At 40.7% G+C, this 21,157-nt stretch overlaps 1 protein-coding gene across 5 annotated transcripts in view; it reads right to left on the reverse strand.

Annotated features, from left to right (window-relative positions):
- SORCS1 (sortilin related VPS10 domain containing receptor 1) overlaps positions 1-21,157 on the reverse strand; it is a gene marked incomplete at both ends in the record, with an annotated part of 539,831 nt that overhangs the window by 332,166 nt on the left and 186,508 nt on the right. For all 5 annotated transcript variants that reach the window (XM_080694691.1, XM_080694692.1, XM_080694694.1 and 2 more), the window contains one exon: positions 9,338-9,405. In XM_080694691.1, the coding sequence (XP_080550817.1) occupies positions 9,338-9,405 (68 nt within the window). The remainder of the gene's footprint in view (positions 1-9,337; positions 9,406-21,157) is intronic.

Raw genomic sequence — 21,157 nt, forward strand, 5'->3', positions numbered from 1 at the left:
AGAAGTATACAATGCCACAGACCAACAATTGCGAAAAAGATGCTCCGAAATATCTATTAAAACACACTGGGACCTCAACATCATTGCCACTCAAAATACTGACAAAAAAATAATTATTGAAAATATTCAGCCTAGTGAAAGCCTGGGGACAGTCCCAATCTATTATTGCTGGTAGATTCCAACCTTCCTGCCAAGGAATCTCAGATGCAAATTTACATTATAAATGCATATATTTTTGATACAGAAATATCATCATTAGGGCTCTACAGCACTTTACAAAGACAAAGGTACCAAAATATAAGGACATGTCTACAAGTATGATCATGAAAACACTGTATGAAAGATCAAATGTTGAAGAAATTGAGTAAAGTGCCAACAGAAAAGTAAACAGAAGGCAGCATAGCACAGGTGTTAAAAGAGTGGAATTCAGGATCCAGTTCTGCCATTTACCTGGCTGCATGACCATTGAGCATGTTCCCTAATAGTTCTAAGCCTTGCTTCTCTTATCTGAAAACTAGAGATACTAATACTGCCTATTTGCAATAAAAGCAGTTGAGAACACTCTCTGGTCTACAGGGAGCATCATGTTAATTAACATGCAGTTGTTTAATTAAATATACAATACTCACACTATGAGACATTTGTAATCCTAATCCATATTTTTCCAGTGTATTACCTGTACATATCCATGACTGATTGGCACGTGAGATAAAAGCAGATTGTCAGCATTCAACAAATAGTATATGTGTCAGTATGGGGAATGGCCTAGGATGAAGGGATGCAGGAAGAGGAGTCTTTCCCAGCATGAGAGTTTAGTTGGGAAGACTTTCTCTCCTAATGAGGATGAGGTGTGAAATAAGATATTGACAATATTAGTGTATGGAACCTATTAGAAATAAGAAAGTAGGATATTAGAATTAAGGTAGGACCCTTGTAGAAGTAAGAGAGTAGAATATAGAATTGAAATATAGAAGTAAGGTAAGATTGGAAACAGAATTAAGATCTGTGAGCCCAGATGCCCGAAGGCCCATCGAGCTTGTTGGACAAGGTCTCTGTCCCTTCCGCGCCCAATATCTCTGAGCTAGATCAACCCTCTCCCTCCCAGCCTCCGGAACAAGACAATACCAACTTGCCCTCCAGGCAGATTCCTCAGCACAGAGGTCAGCCTGGCCTAGCCAAGGTGAGGGGGGAAAGGCAGCCCCTCCTCAGACTGGGATTTTCCAGTCCAGGTTTGGAGAGGTCCTCCTCCATCCCCCAAACCCTGGAGTGCCAGGGCCAGGGCCAGGACCCGAGCCCAGACCCTCTGGAGGGATCTGGGTGCCAAGGCCTGTGTGGGCAATGGCAGGGATACCGAGTATTCCTGGCTCACAGGAACAGAGTCCAGACCCCGGCTAAAGGGCAAGTCTGAGGGGTCAGGAAGAGAAGGGCAGAAGGAAAGGGCCAGGCGGGTGTAGGACAGCAGGCCTAGACCAGGGAGTGGAGCAGGCTGCGGGTCAGGACAGCCTGACCTCGCCCTTCCACTACTCCTCTGACGGCACAAGGCAAGGACCCCTGTGGTCCACCATGGGCCACTGCATCGGACCTGACCCCTGATTTCTGGCCAGGCTTCCCTGGTACTGTTAAGAATGGCTTTAGAGAATTAAGACATTGAGATTTAAGAATGTTCAGCAGGTCCCCGCGGGAAGGCCCCAGCGTGCATGGCCCTGTGCGGGGACAGAGCGGCTCCCGACCGGGCCCAGGGTGGCCGCAGGGCAGTATGTTGGGAATACACAGGAGGCCACATGTGGGCCTTCCTCACCCGCTCTCATTGTAACTTGTAAGTCCCGGTTTTTCTTTAATAACTGCCCGATCAAGTTCTGACTTCTGTACAACTGCTTATGTATATGTTCAACATTTGTTAGGTAGTAGTCTTTCTCGTTTCAAACTTGCTTGGTGTTTAAAGAATATTAGAACTTGCTTTTTAGGAAAAGTAGTTCTTCCTAAATTACAAGCCTATACCTGCCTGGAAACATCTGCATTCCACACAATTGGCCAGAGGCGATCCTAGCAAGGAGCACATATCATAAGGGAGATAAGCAGTCTCTGGTGGGCTCGGACTCTGGGCGGGCTCTGACTTCTGGTGGGCTCAACATTATTGGTTGTACTTGTTTGTCCTTGTATCTGATAGGTTGTATTCTAAGACTGGCAGGCTCTGGGGGGGAGGGGGTGGATGCATGTTTTAAAATTATTGGTTGTACTTGTTTGTCCTTGTATCTGATTGGTTGTATTCTAAGTTTGGCGGGCTCTGGTGGGTGTATCCACTCCCTCCTGGAGCTATAAAGCCAGACCCCAAAGTGAGCCCTGGGTCGAATTCCAACCCGCTTTCCTTGCTGTCTACTGAGGTTAACGCTAGCTCGGCCAGAGTAGTATTGCTCTGGTAGCCGCTGGGCAATTCCTCGATTGACAGTCAAGCTAGTGGAGGAATTTCGACCACTGGCTAGCCAGTAAAGAGCTGTAGCACAATAAAACTCTGCCTGTGTGTTACATCCTTGGTGTGTTCTTTGTTATTTGGGTAAGAGGGGGCGCATCTCAGACCCTAACAAGGAAGATTTGGGAAAGCTCTGATTATTAATATATTTCAAAAGAAAATAAGTGGTATATTTCAAAATAGTTGTGTTAAAATGGAGGCAGACATGGGTAAAGAAAGGACTTGGTTTCTGCCAAAAACAGGCAGCTATTCCAATGTAAATCAACCTAGCTCAAAGTACTTAACAAGTCAATAGAGGAGAGCTAGAGTTTCCTCTTTCTAAAGACAGATCTGCATGATGAGCTAGGGGGCATGGGGCAGGGTTTGACCTTGCCCTTCATGAAAGGAGACACCTCACCACACCTTGCTAGGGAAGGTACCTTATGAGGAAATAGAAAGGAAATAGGCAGATAGGGAAAAGGCCTCGGTAGAAAAAGCTAATTTCCGGAATTCCCTGAGGGGCAACAAATGCAGGAAACTCCAAAGGCTCAGAGATAAGAAGGCCAGAGCTTCACAAAGCCATCCTGAGTCTCCTAATCAACAAACCCACCAAGAAAGTCTGGCATTCCTGAAAGGAGACCCTTCAAAGAACTTGCAAATGTCCTATGCAAATTCTCCTTGGAGTCACCACAACCACAAAGGGACTTGCAAGCGGTCAGGTATCGGCCAGTCAGATGGCAAAAGTGGGGACTTCCCCTCCCCTTCTGGGGAGCTGTTCGTTCTCTCTCTCTCTCTCTCTCTCTCTCTCTCTCTCTCTCTCTCTCTCTCGCAGGTTGCAGGTCGTGTTGGCCCTGAGAGAAGGCAGAGTGCATCTGAGGAAACGTGGCTCGGGCGACTCACAAGTAGTGACCTGAAGGCCTATGCTGGACATCTAGGCTGACCAAGCCCCTAGGGGTGACCTGCACCTCTTTTCTGGCAGATCGCGTGGACTCCAGGAGAAAGTAGTTTGCAACTGATGGGCACTTGGCTCGAGCGACACTCGGGTAGTGACCCTGAAGGCAGCTACTGGACCCCGGAGTTCCGACCGCCCCTATGGGGTGTTCGGCCACTTTTCTCTATTCCCTTCTGGCAGATCGTGCAGACTCCGGAAGAAAGCAGCCTGCACCTGAAGGCAATTGGCTTGGGCTACTCTCAAGTATTGTCCTGAAGGCAGCTGCTGGACCCAGAGTTCCAGACCCTTTGGGGGTATTCAGCCACCCTTGCCCCATTCCCTGCTGCTTCCAATAAACCTTTTACTCCCCTTCCTGAGGTCTGCGGGTGTCATTCTTCGCTCTCCGTAGACAAGAACTCGCCGGGGTTTTCTCGCAAGAAACCCCCGTTTCACTTACAGGGACGTTCACTACATCAGAGTCACGCAAACAAGATGGAGGTCATGGATATAAAAGGTCAAGTCCACATGTAAGCCCTTTGGTGTACTCATTCGAGTCATCCCCTCATGCCATCTTGGCATGGGGCTGTATTTCTATTTTCTGTATTTCTATCTTTTTAATAAACTTTTTTAAATCTTCAGCAACGGTCCAAGCGATGAATACTTATTCTTAGCTTAGGACAAGAATCCACGGTTTTTCTGTTTGTCTGTTTGTGTGGTGGTGGTGGGGGGGGATTACTTCTCCACATGCACACCATGCACATTCTTCCTCCCCCCCCCGCAACAGTATACTTCCATTAGAAACACAAATAAACAAAAACGTAGTCCTAATATATGTGTCCATTTGTCATTTGTCAGCATTTTTTACTTCGGTCATAATGAAATGGACAGAACTTCCTGTAGTTGCTAATGCCATAGGCCTTGGGTAAGCTGGATCTGGGTGAGAAGTAAAAAACTATTAATACTGTTTTTACTCATCTTTGCAATTTTTGGTTCTCTATAATAAACATACATTTTTGTATGATTTAAAGAAATGAAAATAAGGTTTAATAAAATAAGCATATAAATCCAGGGATCGAAAGCAGCTCCATATGGTACAAATACAAGATGGGAATGGGAGTTATAAAACTCAGTAGAATCTAGAATGCAAAAGACCACCATCTGAAGCGCCCCCTGCCCCTGCATGGAAGCTTGACTGCTGGCCTTGGGGATGTGCTAAACCATTTTTAAACCCAGCTATGAAAAACATCCTTGGGCTTGTCCAACATGAAGAGTTCTCATGCAGGGAAACAACTGCACACATCATCTTCAGGGTGTATATGTCTTTAATGTACTGGTATTGGGAAGAGGGTTTAAAATGTATTAATGTGTCAATACTGGGAAAGATGTCCAATCTTGAAATATGTCTTCTTTATTAAGAAAGCCAGGGTTAGCTAACATGTCCTTGCATTCCTAAGAACAATTTAACACATTTTGGGGGAGAAGACGAAAGGTAAAAGCTTGTGTCTGGAGACAGAGATGCCTCCCTCTCAGGCCATAAATCTGGGCCTGTGTTTGGAGACAGAGATGTCTCCCCCTTTAGGCCATAAATTTGGCTGGAGAGATAACAAAAGCAGAGCCGGGGTTGGAGATAAGGGGTAACATGATCTCCAAAATCAGAGGGACCTGCTGGACTTAGGATAAAAACTCAGTAAACTGGAGTTCGTTGGCATTTTCATTCGAATTGCCCTCCTGTGCCTCGCTCCGGCACAGGGCTGTAACTATCTCTATATTTCTATCTTTTTAATAAACTTCTTTAAATCTGTAGCAGCTGTCCAAGCGATGAATACTTATTCTTAGCTTAGGACAAGAATGCACGGTTTTTCTGTTTGTCTGTCTGTGTGGTGGTGGTGTGGGGGGGGTTACTTTTCCACACACACAACACACACATCCCCCCCAACCTATCCCCTGCAACATTTTTGTTCAAAAGTTTTGTGTTCATAAATGAGTGAAAACTGAATTTTGTAGGAGAACATCCTTCGTAGCAGGTACTAACAATTTGACCCAAGACACCTTCAGTTTCTCCCAGGACATGGAGGAAGAGAGAAAAGATGATTCTAAAGGTGGCTTCAAGTTCTTGGGAATCAGACTGAGAAGGCCCAGACTTCAGATTAGCTTCCCGCAGTCTGGGCCCAGGGGCTCCCCAGGCTACATATGCTCTGCCTGCAGCAACCTGTGTCACTGTCTCCATACAAGCTACCCGGGACTTCTCTTGATAATCACTATGTGTCTCCTGGGAAAGTGGGAAAGAGAGCTGGCTGTTTCCTGTGCAAAATCACTTGAAAATCATAAACCATCTGTGCCTCTAAAGCAAGATTCGATGCTTAAGAAGCACATCATTTTGGAGACCTAGTTGCAAACGTGTTGCATTTTGCCTGGATCTGAGACTGGGACCCTGAATTTGACAAGACCACTTGTTACAGGACCCTTAAGACAGCAGTCGGCTGGTGTGTGCCCCTTTAAGAGAGCTGTTTTCAGCTCCTTCCAAATTGCCTAGGGCTTTCCACCAGCTAAGCCTCTCAGCATCGTGCTGATTACTCTGGTACAAGAGGGAAAAGGATGCATATATTTCTTCTCAGAGATACTGTATCTAGATTTTGACATTTTATTTATCTCAACCTTTAAGCTTATCTTGCTTCAAAATGGTAAAACCACCTTGCTTCACAAATCTCAAAGCTTAATCCACTACCAGGCTGAGTTGGTTTTAAGGTGCAGTTAATTGTTCTGAGGCAGATCATCCCTGTCTTCTCAGTTTGACTCCCTCAGTGAACAACCCACAACACAAAACAAAGTCGACAACTTGCTCCAGGATTAAGGTGTAATCAGTAACAAGACCAACTGGGAGGAAAAGCTCATTCATTTGGCTTAAAGTCGCATCCTCAGCCTGGCATCCCTGGCTTGATCCAGAGAGGTTTAAAGCCCAGGGACATCAGAACAAGGTCAAATGCTCTAGGCCTCTGTCCCACGCTAACACCCCAAGGGCACTTGCCACTTGCTTGCTTTTGACTATTCAGTGGGTAAACTGTCCAAAGAATAAGGGTTTGATTCAAAAGTACAAGCATCTTTTTTTTTTTTTTGGACAAAAAAGCCATCTTTCTGCTGTCCAGAACATTTTCAGAAGTAGAGGAAATGCTGATTATAATACCATAGTGCTTTGAAAACTCTATTCATATATACATAAGATGTTTATTTACTATACATATAACTTTTAAATTAATTTACTTTTAAGTATAGAAAGATCCACCAGAAGACAAGAGTCTATGAAAGATAGCTAAGTAATGCATATATGACATTTATTAATATGTCTGTAAGTCTGTGGGCTACTAGTTGCATAACCTTGAGAACACCATATATATATATATATATATATATATATATATATATATATATATTAGTAAGATATAATACATGTCTAGCACATATCACCATGCCTAACATGAATTTAGTGAATGCCCAATAAATGTTCACCAGCACCATCACTATTATCTTTAAGACAATAAGATGCTGAGTTAAGAACTTAAAAGTCTAGTTGAGAAAAGAGATACACAAGAAAAGTGGAGAGAGACACATATTCTTTCTTACAATACTTATGGCTATAGGACAGTTTGCCTATTTACACTAGAATTATCTTCTTGGGGGATCTCACAGTTCTCTGGGCAGTTACTTAAGTACCTTATTCAGGAGAATTCTATAAGGCAGGTTAGATGTATGTATATTTCTCTCTCACCTTAGCTGTCCACAGATCTCTGTCCCCTTTAGAGGTGAAGCCTTGGAAAGCAGATCCTATGTGCTACTGATCTATTTATATGGTGCTTCCCCCTCACTGGATCAAATGATGCAAGGCACAGAGGAGTTCATCAATGCTCCTTCGCTGAATAAATGAATGAAAGGGGAAAATGTGTATTGATGTTCACATGGTAGAAAATGCAGTGGTCGCTGGTCTGTTTAAAAAGAGAATGTTACTGGGCATTGTCTGTGTCCTCAGGTGCTGAGCTCAGTGCTATGGGCACCAGGGTAGATGCCTAACACCTGTTCTAGGGGTCACAATTGTAGTGTGTGGGTTTTTTTTTTTTTTTTTTTTTACATAGGCACATTTTCTGCATTAAAAGTAAGAGCTGATGCAGGAGAAAACAAATGAATCCACATTTGGCTTTGGAATTTTCCTCCAGGGGGTCTTAACTAGATTCAGAAGCAAGGGACTTTCTCTTCCTCCATACCCATGGGGCTGTCCCACATCTCTCCTAAATTAACACTAAGTTCCTTAAACACAGATAGGAGTGTATGAAGCTGCTTAGAACTGTGAGTCCGACCAAAGCCTTTGTGAAGTAGTATATTTTTCTCATTCTCTCTTTTCTTTTCAAAATAACCTTTTAAGCAAAGTATGTGCCCTTTCTAGTAAAGAAATAAAATGACTGGTTTCTGATAGTATAGCATATCTGAAGTAGTTACTACTAATATATGATGGGTATAGCACATGACACATATAGGTATATTAGAAAACCAGTGAATATTTTGTAGTAATATATGTTTATACATATTGTAGAACCAGCATAATTTTTTTTTTTTTTTTTTTTTTTTTTTTGCCACAGAGACTGAGCCCTCAAAAGGGAGAATTAATAGGAAGGGGATATGGTGTCATTTTTCTATTTCCTTACTTCTCTTCCCAAAGCTGGGAGAAATGTCATTTCTCTCCCTCACTAGAGAGCAGGCAGCCCACTGAACCCCAACCTAGTGGTCTATGTCACCTTGTTCCTCCTATGACCCTGCACATCCTTCTGGCTGCTCAAGCTCCTGCTCACAGACAAAACTGCATCTCTTCTAATTTTCTAATATGCAGACTGCACCGGCTATGGCAGGCACATGTCTAAAAAATGTTGGCTTTTATTCTTATGTATGTACATACATTAGAGAAACCTTTCAAGGAAGCACATGCTTACTGAGTCGTGAAGATTCTGATCAAGGGTTACTGAATTTAATGCAGTAGATGCTGGGCCCTGAATGCACTGAAGAATTCCACTTGTAATTGAGCCTCCTACCAAATGCCCAGACTCTCAGGAATATCACTGAAGATTATCCCAGGGGTTCCCTCCCTCCCAGGACTGGCTCCTGGATTATCAGGTGATCCATGACAAACCAATCAGATGCCGTGCTCTCCTTGGCACCTGATGCTGGATGGAGAGAAGAGCCAGTCAAGAAGAAGAAAAACAAAGCTGGTTTTGAGAAACAAGAATAATACATCGGGTTTCTGAGGAGTTTTGTGTTCCTGGTTTTGGACCTATAACAGCTCAACTATACTTTTGTCCTATTATTCAATGAGTTACTTCACCCAAAAAACCACTTGTACCCACTCATTTGAAAGAGTAATGTTTACACTCTCTTTATGTGTGAGGCAATACAATGTGAATCCCAGAGATATGGACATGCTGTGTGTGTGTGTGTGTGTGTGTGTGTGTGTGTGTGTGTATGCGCGTCCGCACGTGAAGACAACTGTGTGCTACTAGTGAGCTGCAGGAACCTGGAAAGCAAGCTGTGAAAGAGGATGATATATTTTGGGAGCCTGGCTTTTGCCGACCTTCATGTTGTACTGTTTCCTTCTGCAAAGGCACCTCCACTTTCCCTCCAGTGCCGTAAACTGGAGGATCAGTGAGAACTGGGGTCACCAAAATGTATTAATACAATCTAATGAATAGTGTAGGACAAAGGTCTGACTGCCTCAGAGAAAGGGTCTATAAAGAAGGTAATTTTCTGACCTGCCTGGAGACAAAGCCTGATCCATTGTTAAGAGAAACAGAATGAACACAGAAAGGAAGGGGTGCAAATAACCAGGAACCTTCCCACCAGGAAATCGGGCTTGAGAGAGAGTGACAACAGCAGGCATCATGCTTAAATAACACAGTAATTACTGGCTCAATTGGTCTACATACCTCCAGAGTGAGCTCTCAGTGATGCTCCCCAGGTTATAGTCATAGAGTTTTGTCAAAATGAGAATCACCTGAAGGCAAAAGAAGAAATCACGGTTAGTCTCAAACAATTACAATCTCTTAAAATTGAAATGGCCCAAGGGAGGATTTAGGATTCCTTTAATGGGTGCTTAACATAATTGAATGAATTGTTACAGCATTTGCTACACTGACAGGGGAAAGGTTAGCCTGCCTTCCATTCTTGGAAGAGTTTTTGGCCAGTACACCTGCAACAAGAGTTCCCTGACACTCCAGACAATTCTTACCCTTACAGGCTTAACACTTTCCTGAAGGAAGGCAGAACTATCAAATATGCACATCATGAAGTGGCTGCTGAGCAGGTGGCTAGGAGAGAGGAAAGTCAGTGATGCAGTGGCTAGCCCTCATAGCTGGACCACACAGGCAGGATGATTAACTTCTCAGAACCTTGAGCCAGACGTGGTGGTTCACGCTTGTAATCCCGTCATTTGGGAGGCTGAGACTGGGGGATTGCGGTTCTCAGCCAGCCCCAGCTACTTAGTGAAGACCTTTGCAACTCAGTGAGACCCTGTTTCAAAAAATTTAAAAATAAAAAATAAAAAATAGGGCTGAGGGTATAGCTCAGAGCTAGAATGCCCCTGGGCTCCATTGCCAATACCACAAAACAACAACAACAACAACAAACAACAACAACAACAACAACAACAACAATAAAAACCTTCTCAGGACCTCAATATCACCATCTATTATCAGGGGTAGAGGGCACACTATCTCCCAGAAAGGGTTTCTGTGAAGAATAAAATTAGTTAATAAATGTAAATTGCATATAAATTACCATGGAGTTCCTAAATGTTAGTTCTTTCTCTTTCTCCTTCATAAGCTTGATTTCAACTGTTCTAATTTCTTAATTCCTAGAAAAAAAATTGGATGGAAGCCACTAATCATCACAGAAGGTCTAAACAACAGCATTCAACAGGAACAAGCCTAGGTTTTACAGGGGCCTGAAGCTTAGAGAATTTCGAGTGGAGAGGCATCAATAAGAAAATTAGAACTTCTGGGAAGTTGGTGACTGAGGGAAGCAGCACATATTAGTTCTGCTGACACTTAGTCTTCATTGCCATGAAAACAGTGTTCTGACAAAAGAAAGATAGCAAAGTCATTAAAAAAAAAAAAAAACATGATAAAGCCGGGCGTGGTGGCACATGTTTGAGGACCTTTGCCGTTCTTGGGAGGCTGAGGCCACACAGGTTCAAAACCAGCCTCAACTACTTAATGAGGCTTTCAGTAACTTAGTGAGACCCTGTTTTCAAATAAAATATTTTTAAAAAGGGCCTGGGAGTATAGCCCAGAATTAGCAAGCCCCTGGGTTCCACCCCCAGTACCACCAAAATTAAATAAATAATTTTTTTTTGGTGGTACTGGGGTTCCTGGAAACCCTTCTACCTCCGGGCTACACTCCCAGACCTATTTTATATTTTTATTTGGAAACAGGGTCTCTTAAGCCAGCACAGCTGGCTTCAAACCTGCATGATCCTCCTGTCTCTGCCTCCCAAGCGTGGGGATTATAAGTGTGCACCACCACGCCCTGCTTAAATAAATATTTTTTTAAAAGCACGACAAGTAAAAGGCAGCAGAAAAAAATTTCAAAGTTCGATAGAGAGAAGAAAAGTACCCCGCCTGTTTTTAATGCCTGAGTCCAAAGGGACCACAACAGTGACATTTTGTTTCACTATGCAGGACCACAAGAGACTCACAGGAAAAAGACCAATGACTTGAAAAGAAGTAAGAAGCTGCAGCTCATCTGAATTATAAGCCATCAATTTCTCCTGCACAAATACCAGCTACAACTTGCAGCAGTGGCAGCTGAGCTTACTATGCCCTCCAGAGATTTAGTGTACTGTTCAAAACACCATAACTGAACCCACTATCCTGGTGAGAAAAAACACAGCTACAATAAACTCACTGGGTCTGATAATTTCAGGTTCAACCTGGAAAAGGTGGGGGTAGATTCAGCTGTTAAACATAGTAGAGGCTCAAAGAGACTCAGGTTTGGCATTGGTGAAGTGTAGAGAGAGACCTGTGTTTAACACTAGATAACTAGTAGGATCTCCAAGATCATGACAGACCACCCAAACATGGTGAACAGGGAGAATTCAAAGCAACTCAGTTCTAGCTGTGAAGAACAGAGACTCTTACATATACACTGGGTGTAGTCTCAGAGGCAACCGCTACCTACACAGGTAGGGGGAAGAAACTCAAGATTCCACATCCATGGAAAATGTGGAGGAAAACCTACACTTAACACTAGATCCATTCCCATTGATAATGGCCTTCTGCATAAAGTCAGAGACTCAGAAGAAACAGGCTTTCAGCAGAAAAAGTGCTCGTGGCTATCAGCATCTGCACAGAGACTGCACAGGCAAAGTCTGCTGAGTAGTCATACATTTGTAGAGTTGCATTATTTTATTGTTGTTTTTTTTTGTTTGTTTGTATATATGCTTGTTTGCTCTCTTCCCCAATCCTTTCACAGTCCTCTTCCCTTGTACATACCTACTCTCTTCTCTCCATCCCTTTTCCTTTTTTCTTTTCTTTCTCTTCTTTGCCTTCTATTAAATCAACTTCATATTACTATACAAAATACTCTATTTTGTTTAATAGAATCCTACTACATATTCCCTATCTCTAATCTTTACTATATACTACCTTACCAAACTGATTGATATTCTCATTCTATTTGATCCTATCTTTGGCTTTACACTATTGCATATATAATTTCATTTTCCTCCTCACTCAACCTTCACTGTTTAATACAACACAACATGCCCTTGGATATACCAGTTGACACCTAGAGACTAAGAGAAATCTATCAAAAGCAACAGATACAAACTTCTGAAATCATGAGAAGAAGGAATAATAAGGAAGCAACGAGCTCCCATAATCCCTCAATAACAGAACCTGATGACACAAAATTGAAGAGAGAAAGACATATCAGAAATTCAACAGTAAAAATTATATAGGACTTCTGAAAAGAATTCAGAGAGGATCTGAAAGAAATAAAGGTGTAATCATTGAAGTTGAGGCATTAATAGCAACTGTAAACAATAGGTTAGACCACATGGAGAATAGAATCTTGTTCTTAGAAGATGATCATTTCAAAAATGAATACATAGTATGTAATTTATAAAAAAACAAACAATTTGACAACATGAATTAGATATTGAAGACATATGGGCCCATCTTAAAAGAGCTAACCTAAGAATAATAGGCATAGAAGGTGAAACCAAAGGGATGAACAATCTTTTCAAACTAGTCTTATCAGAAAATTTTCCAAACATACGACAAGAGGTCAACACACAGGTACAGGAAACTTAATAGTTTAATAGTTTAGACTTAATAGTTTAGGCAAGATCAGAGAAAAGGTTCACCATGACACACTATCATCAAAATGACCAACATAGAAGCCAAGGAGAGAATATTAGAGGCAACAAAAACAAAATACATTCAGAGGCAAACCAATTACAATCACTCCAGACTTCCCAAACCAAGTCATGAAAGCCAGAAGTGCCTGGAGTAACATATTCTAAACTCTAAAAGAAAACAACCTGCAGCCAAAAATTCCTACCCAGCAAAACTATCTCTCATATTAGATGGGACAATAAAAATCTTCCATGAAGAAGCCAAATAATTTATGTCTTCCAAACCAGCAGGAAATAAAATACTCAAAGAAATTAACTGCAAAGAAGAAATAAGTAATACATCTTGGCAAAGTAATACATTCCAGAACCAGGGAAACAATAATTTCCATTAGGCAAACAACTAAGCAAAGAAGTAGAAACACTACCTCAAACAGAAGTGAAAACTAAAAATATTAGTAATTAAAATTTATCTATCAATAATCATACTGAAAATGAATGTCTTCAACTCACCAATGAAAGGACATAGGGTGCTAAAATGGATTAAATTTCAGAACCCATCTCTCTGATGCTTGCAAGAAACACATACAGTTTACACATAAAGATATTAATAAACTAAAGGTACAGGACTGGAGCAAGGTAATCCATGCCATGGGAACTTGAAGGCAAGCAGGAGTAGCAACTATGATAGCAGACAAGTTGCTTATCAGAACAGACAAAGCAGGTCATTATTTACTGGAAAAGAAACAATCCAACAAAAGAAAATAATGATAGTCAACATTTATGCCCCAAACATATGTGTAGTTAGTTTCATAAACTCTTTGTGACATTAAGTCACACTTAAGTCCTAATACAATAATACTGGAAGACTTCAACTCCTCTCTCACACACTAGAATGATCTGCTACACAAAAGGTCAGTAATGATGCTTCAGCCCTAAAAAACACTATCAGCCAAATGAACCTATTAGGCAATATAGAATATTGCAAGCAACTACAGCTGAGTTCACCATTGCCTCAGCTGCTCATAGAACCTTTTCTAAAATAGATCACATTCTGGGCCACAAAGTGAGCATTAGAAAATTCAAAAGATGTGACGTACTTTCCTGTGTATTTTCAGACCACAATGGAATAAAACTAGAAATCAACTCTAAGAAGACTCAGAGAAATCACATAAACATGGGGAGACTGAACACCACATTGCTGAGCTAAGAATAATTCACAGAAGAAGGGATGAAATCAAGAAATTCTTAGAAACAAACAAAAATAGAGGTACAATATATCAAAATCTCTGGAATACCTTGAAGGCAGTATTAAAGGGAAAATTCATAGCACTGAGAGTTCATAGAAGAAAAACAGAAAATCACTGTATAAATAATCTAATGACATACCTCAAAACCCTTGAAAAAACAGGAAGAGTCTAACCCAAAGCAATTAGAAGACAGGAAATTATTAACTCAGAGCAAAAAATCAATGAAATTGAGAATTAAAGAAATACAGAAAATCAACACCAAAAGCTGGTTTCTCGAAAAAATTAACAAGATAGATAAACCAACTTTTATAGCCAACTTTGCTATAAAAAGGAATCAACTGAAATTACAAAGACAAGAGATGAAAAAAAGATATTACTACCAACAGTATAGAAATCCAGAGAATTAATAGAAACTACTTTGAAAAACCATACTCCAACAAAATGAAAAAACAGGGAAGAAATTGACAACTTTCTAAATAAATACATCCTTCCTAAACAGAGTCAATAAGATATAGAAAATTTAAACCAACCAATAGGAATCAAAGATATTGAAGCAGCAATAAAGAGACTACCATCAAACAAAAGCCTAGAAACAGATGGTTTCCCAAGTAAATTTTATAAAATCTTTATAGAAGAGCTAATCCCGATACTCCTCAATCTACTTTGTGAAACAGAAAGAAACAGGACTCTTCCAAATACATTCTATAAAGCCAGAATCACATTAATACCAAAACCAAATAAAGACAGCTCAAGGAAAGCTGGGCATGGTGGTGCATGCTTGTAATCCCAGCATTTGTGAAGCTGAGACTGGAGAATTGCGGTTTGCAGACAGTCTCAGCTACTAAGTGAGCCCACCACCCCCGCAACTCAGTGAGAGTCTGTTTAAAAATAAAGAATAAAAAACTGGGCAGGGGGAGTAGCTTGGAGGTCAAATACCTCTGGGTTTCATTCCCAGACCCCCCCCCCCCACACACACACAAAAAGACAGCTCAAGGAAAGAAAACTACAGGCCTATATCATTGAATAACTTAGACGCAAATTGGCTAAACAAAACACTAGCAACACTCATTCAACACCACATCAAAGAATCATACACCATGACCAATTAGGCTTCATCCCAGGGTTGCAAGGCTGGCCCAACATATAAAAATCAATCCACATAATTTATCACATAAACAGAACCAAAGACAAAAATCAAATGATCCTTTCAATAGATGCTAAAAATGCCTTTGGCAAAATCCAACACCCATTTATGCTAAAAAAACACTGCAGAGAATCAGAATAGAAGGACTGTACTTGAACATCATAAAGGCAATATACAATAGGCCCACAGCCAACATCAAATTAAATGGGAAAAAAAAAACACAGCAATTCCCCCTATAAACAGAATATCCATTATCACCACTTCTTTTGAATATAATACTTGAGATTTTAGCCAGGGCAATAAGGCAAGAAAAGAAAAACAACAAAGTATAAATAGGTAAAGAAGAACTAAAACTTTTGCTATTTACATATGACATGATACTATTCTTGCAAGACCCAACAACCTCAACCAAAAGGCTTATAGAACTGATCAACAAATTCAGCAAAGATACAAAATCAATCTTAAAAAATCAGAAGCTTTTTTGTATGCCAACCATAAATATACTGAAAAGAAATACAGAAAATACTTCCACTCAGGATATCTCACACACACACAAAAAAAATACTTAGGAATAAACTTAACCAAGGATGTAAAAGACCTGTACAAAGAAAATTATAAAACACTGAGCAAAGAAATCAAAAAAGACTATAGAAGATGGAAAGATCTTCCATGTTCTTGGATAGGCAGAACAAATGTCATCAAAATGGCCATACTTTTAAAAGTGATCTACAAATTCAATGCAATACCCATCAAATTGCCAAGGTCATTCCTCATCGACATAAAAAAAAAAACAGTCCTTGAATTCATTTTGAATAACAAAATCCTCAGAATAGCCAAATTATTTCTCAGCAACATAAACCATGCAGTAGAAATCACAATACCTGACTTTAAACTATACTACAAAGCCATAATAATAAAAAAGCATAGTACTGGCACAAAACAGATGCATAGACCAATGGAGCAGAAAAGAAGACTCAGAAACAAATCTGCACATTTACATCCAATTGCTTTTTGACAAAGTGACCAAAAACATTCACTGGAAAAAAATCGCCTGTTCAACAAATTGTGTGGGCAAAACTGATTAACCATAAGTAGAAAACTGGAAACAAATACACTTTCTCACTCTAAAAGAGTCAATTCAAGATGGATCAAAGACTTGCAAATTAGATGCAGAGACCTTGAGGCTCCTTGAAGGGGGCATAGGTCCAAAACTGCAACACATAGGCACAGGTAAAAATGTTCTCAATAAGACCCCAAAGTGAATCAATATGTGAAATTACATTAAACTGAAGAGCTTCTATAAAGCAAAAGAAACTATCAAGGACCTCAACAGATTGCCCACAGAATGGGAGAAAATTTTGCCAACTATTATTCTAATAGAGGACTAATATCTAAAATATAGAGAAAACTCAATAAACTCAGCAGTAAGAAAACAAATAACCCAATAAAAAATGGGCAAGTGAACTAAATAGACACTTCACAAAAGAAAATGTATCAAAAATATTCAATATCATTAGCAATGAGAGAGATGCAAATCAATACTACCTTGATATTTCACATAACTCCAAATAGAATGGCCATCATTCAAAACACAAACAACAAGTGCTGGTGGAGATTTGGAGAAATGGAAATTCTATTACATTTTTGGTGAGACTGCAAATTAGTGCAACTACTTTGGAAACCAGTATGGAGGGTCCTCAGAAGAATGGGAACGAACCTACCATATTATCCAGAAATACGACTTTTGAGTATCTACCCAAAATAATGGAAACAAAACTATCAAACTAATGCATGCATATCTATGTTCATAGCTCCCTAATTCATAATTGTCAAACTATGGAACCAGCCAAGATGTCCATGAACAGATGAATGGATGACAAAACTAAGGGATATGTACACAATGGCATTTTACTCAGCCATAAAGAAGAACAAAATTACATAATTTGCAGGTAAATGGATGTAACTGAAGAACATTATACTAAGTGAAATTAGTCACAAAAAATAAGAAATTGAATGCTCTCCCTAATATGCAGAAGCTAGGGAGAAAAATGGGTCATAAGAGGAACTCTAGACTAAGAAGGAGAAACTATAAAGGAGCAAATAAGGCGACCTAAACGAGGGGAAGTAGAAGAGGAAAGAGTTAAATTCCCTAATGTCCATGATGTACATTGACAAACATATCAAAGTCAATCACTAAGCCAAACATGTGAAGAAGGGAGGTGAGAAAAATGGGGTGGGAATTGGGGAAGGGCTAAATGATGTGTGCATGTATGCCTCCACCATCTTGTACTCCATTAAGATGTATTACTACAATGCAGCGATAAAAAATTAAAAAAAATAAAATGAGTATGAAAATAAAAATCAGACGTCCTGGGAAGAAGCCTATAAAAACAAGGAGCTTCCCTGGCCTTACAGCAAACCCTCCTTTGATTTTTAACCCATCAGTATCCTCAACATCCTTCTGAAGTAATCTAACTATTTAGTTCATTCCTTTAACATTCAAGAAGCTTCGCTGAGTGCAGTATTCCTCATGATAAATCCAGAAGAGAATCCAAAGAAACATGGTGAGGCCTGGGACTCCTTGCTCCAACTAGCACAGAATTCAAAGGAAAGAGGTCCATGGAGAGCTAACACATCCCTTCTCTGTGCCACTGAAAGCCATGGCACCACAGCCATCAGTGGTGAGGGTGGATTCTTTTGGTGCCTGCAGCCATGGTTGACTTAGTTACTTGGTATTCAGAAGCTCCAGCACATTCAACAGAAAGGCCTCCTCCGAGCCACTGATTTCTGTGTGCCTGCTCACTTTCCAGACACAAGGAGAAGAGCACACTGCGTCTGCTCAGTTTTCGTGGAAGTTCATTTTTTTTACTCCTGGTACTCATAACCTAGAACTTGTGGCCTAGCTCTACTGTTTCCAATTCTGCAAAAACAAAGTTGGCATTGATTTACTGAGTTTTCTCTGAAGGCCCAAAGATCAGTTCTAGCCACAGTGTGCATAGAACATTTTAACCTTGAATTCGGAGGTAGGGCGCTGCCAAGAGTGCTGAATCCTTCCAAGTTCTACACTACCACTGCCAGAGCGCTTGATTTACTGAAGGCAGAAACATCAATGAGCAGATTCCTGACACTTATTCACAGCAAGAAAACTGGTAGTCTATGGCCATAGATGTTCCCTGAGTTCAAAGAAATGGAGAGCTATGGTAACTGAAAGAGGGACAGAGACATCTGAGTACCTGTCCTCTAAGGCCACCCCTCGCCTAAGCCACAGCACAGGCCTTTTTCAAGGATAAGTTTGAAACTTGCTTCTTTAGCAAAACGTGAGCGTCTGTGTGAGGTGCGAAGCCCCCCCATGGGTACATCAGATGGTAGGCCTGTGGTGGGGGCATATGCTTAACAGATCTGCGTGCCAATTAAGTCTCTCTAAGTGCTAAATTCCAATCACTGCCAACCCAGGGACACTGATCAGCGACAGCAGGGTGGCTGTTTGAAGACACAGAATGACGTTGCTGTTCCACCTCAGGGCAATTTTCCTGAATGGGCCTCTAAGTCCCCCACCAAGAAAATGGGGGTGTGAGCAGAAAGCATTTCTGGGTAGTTGCTCCTTTGATACAATACAGCACCAAGGTAAATAATGAAGTTCAGCTGGTCACAGGCCACATATCCCATTCTTCTCTCCAGGGAAAGCAGAGGTGCCCCAGAGAAGGAACCCTTTAACCCAGCATGGGATGGCGTGGTGCCGCCCGCGCAAACACACAAAGATTGTTTAAGCAATTCCCAGGGCAGGTAGGCGAGCGGGTACGAAGGTAGAAATCTGTTCTCTGCCTCTCTTGCTGGGCTGGTAAAACTAAAATGGCAGTGATACACTCTGGCAGTTTATCAATACTGCACCAGGAGAGGTGTCCTTTATGGTATTTCAAAGCACATATGCTTGAATCAATCTACTTAATCTTTCTGTTTCCAGAACCGGAGCAAGAATGAGGAACTGCTAGCCTTTAGTTATGTTTCCAATCGATGATTTGAGGTCTTTCTTCCCTTCTTGTTTTCTCTTTACTGTATACATGCATTTTTTTTTTAAACTACCTTACCCCTGCATAGCTAGTGATACATCATGATATCAGATAATGGAGGAGAAACTCTAGTGAGGTGGTCTAGGGGAAGGTGAGGCAGAAAGAGAGGGAGAGGGAAAAAAACACGTTTATCGACATATGTGTATATGTGAGAATCCCATTGCCCATCTCAATAACATATATGGAAAAGGATGGGAATGCTCCCCAAGGGCTGTGGACATGTAGGTCTCTATCACCATAAACTATAGTATGATGGGAAACTATAATGAACCAAGAAATGTACAAGATTTTTCCTTTAAAAAGAACAACTTTGTTGTTTCTTTTGCTAGTTTTTCTGTTCCACTTAATTAGTGATACTATTTAACAAAATCAGCAACTGTTAAAGGATCCACTGCCAAAATCGCTCCTTTCAATTGAGGGAAAGTGAAAAACGCTCCTCTCTGTCTACTCTGGTCCTATTGCCTACAATTTTGTGTAGTTTTTCAAAGTCTACAAAAAAAAAAAAAAACTATTTGCTCCTATGAAATGTGATACTTAATTTGTAAATGATTATTTCTATCGACTTTATAAACAATTTTCAAGTATCAACTTTTACATTTTTCAATTTTTTATTGGTGCATGGTAGTCATACATTTTAATGGAGTACAAGATGGTAGAGGCATACATGGTTAGCCCTTACCCATTTTCTACCCCATTCCCTCACCCCTTCCTCCTTCTTATGTTTGGCTCAGTGATTGATATATTTTTTAAAGTACATCCTGTACATTAGGGAGTTTCCTCCCCCCCCATGCCCCTCAGATCCCTTATTTGCTCATCTAGAGTTCCTCCTATGACTAGACTTCTTAAAGTGTATAACATTTCAATTATGTATTCAGCAAGAGCACAGCTCTTAAGATAAACATATATACACTTCCACAAAATGGAGTATCCATCAGCTTCCCATTTATTTCTCTATCTTGTTTTCATAATATAGCATAAAAATAATCCTTGATTTAATAGAATAAGTATTGATGATATTCTAACAGCTTTCTAAAGGTTCATCTCTAAATCTTTAGACATTATCTCTAAATATCTATAATTTAAATATCTATGGCTAGAAAACTGCCTACACTCTACCAGAACTTCAATATTCAGTTACTTCTGGGGATTTCCAGGGACCTATCTCAAGGTCCAGCATACCCAGTCTCAGAACTGCTATGACCACAGGAGAACTTCCATAGAGCCCTTTGTTGTGGTTCCTTTCTCACATTTATTTATTTATTTATTTATTTATTTATTTATTTATTTATTTTATTTTATTTTATTTTTTTGGCGGGTTTGAGGGTGGAACCCAGGGGCATTCGACCTCCAAGCTACATCCCCTGCCCTATTTTTTTATTCTTTATTTTGAAACCAGGTCTCACTGAGTTGCAGAAGGCATCACTAAGTAGCTGAAGCTGTCTGCGAACCACGATCCTCCGGTAGCAGCCTCCCGAATGCTGGGACTACAAGTGTGCGCCACCACACCCAGCTTCTTACATTTATAGTTTGCAAAGCTCTAGGAGAAACTACACTTTGGCCATACTGACAGAGAAAATGCAGATGCCCACACACCACTCCCCTATTCTCAGACAGCCCACTCTTTGGAGGGTGAAGGTATGCCAGACACAGTGAAGAAAGTAACAGTGGTGGCAGTCTTCCAAGAGGTGAGTAAAGGTTTCCTCCCAGTGCTGAGCCAGAGGTTCCTCACCTGGCTTCCAGAGCTTTACACAGCCAGAAGTTAAGAATTCTGTCAACTCTGGCCCTTCACCCCTCTGTATGGGAGTGAGAAAGCATCACAAAGAACCCTGTGAGAAGAAAATGCCAATTCATTCCTCCCTTCTAGCCCAAACCTCTTTCTTTACTGGGTTACAAAACAAAAGCATTCCTGGAGATAAACAGAGACACCAGTA

Source organism: Muscardinus avellanarius (assembly GCF_963383645.1).
Source record: "Muscardinus avellanarius genome assembly, chromosome: 4".
NCBI classification, from domain to species: domain Eukaryota; kingdom Metazoa; phylum Chordata; class Mammalia; order Rodentia; family Gliridae; genus Muscardinus; species Muscardinus avellanarius.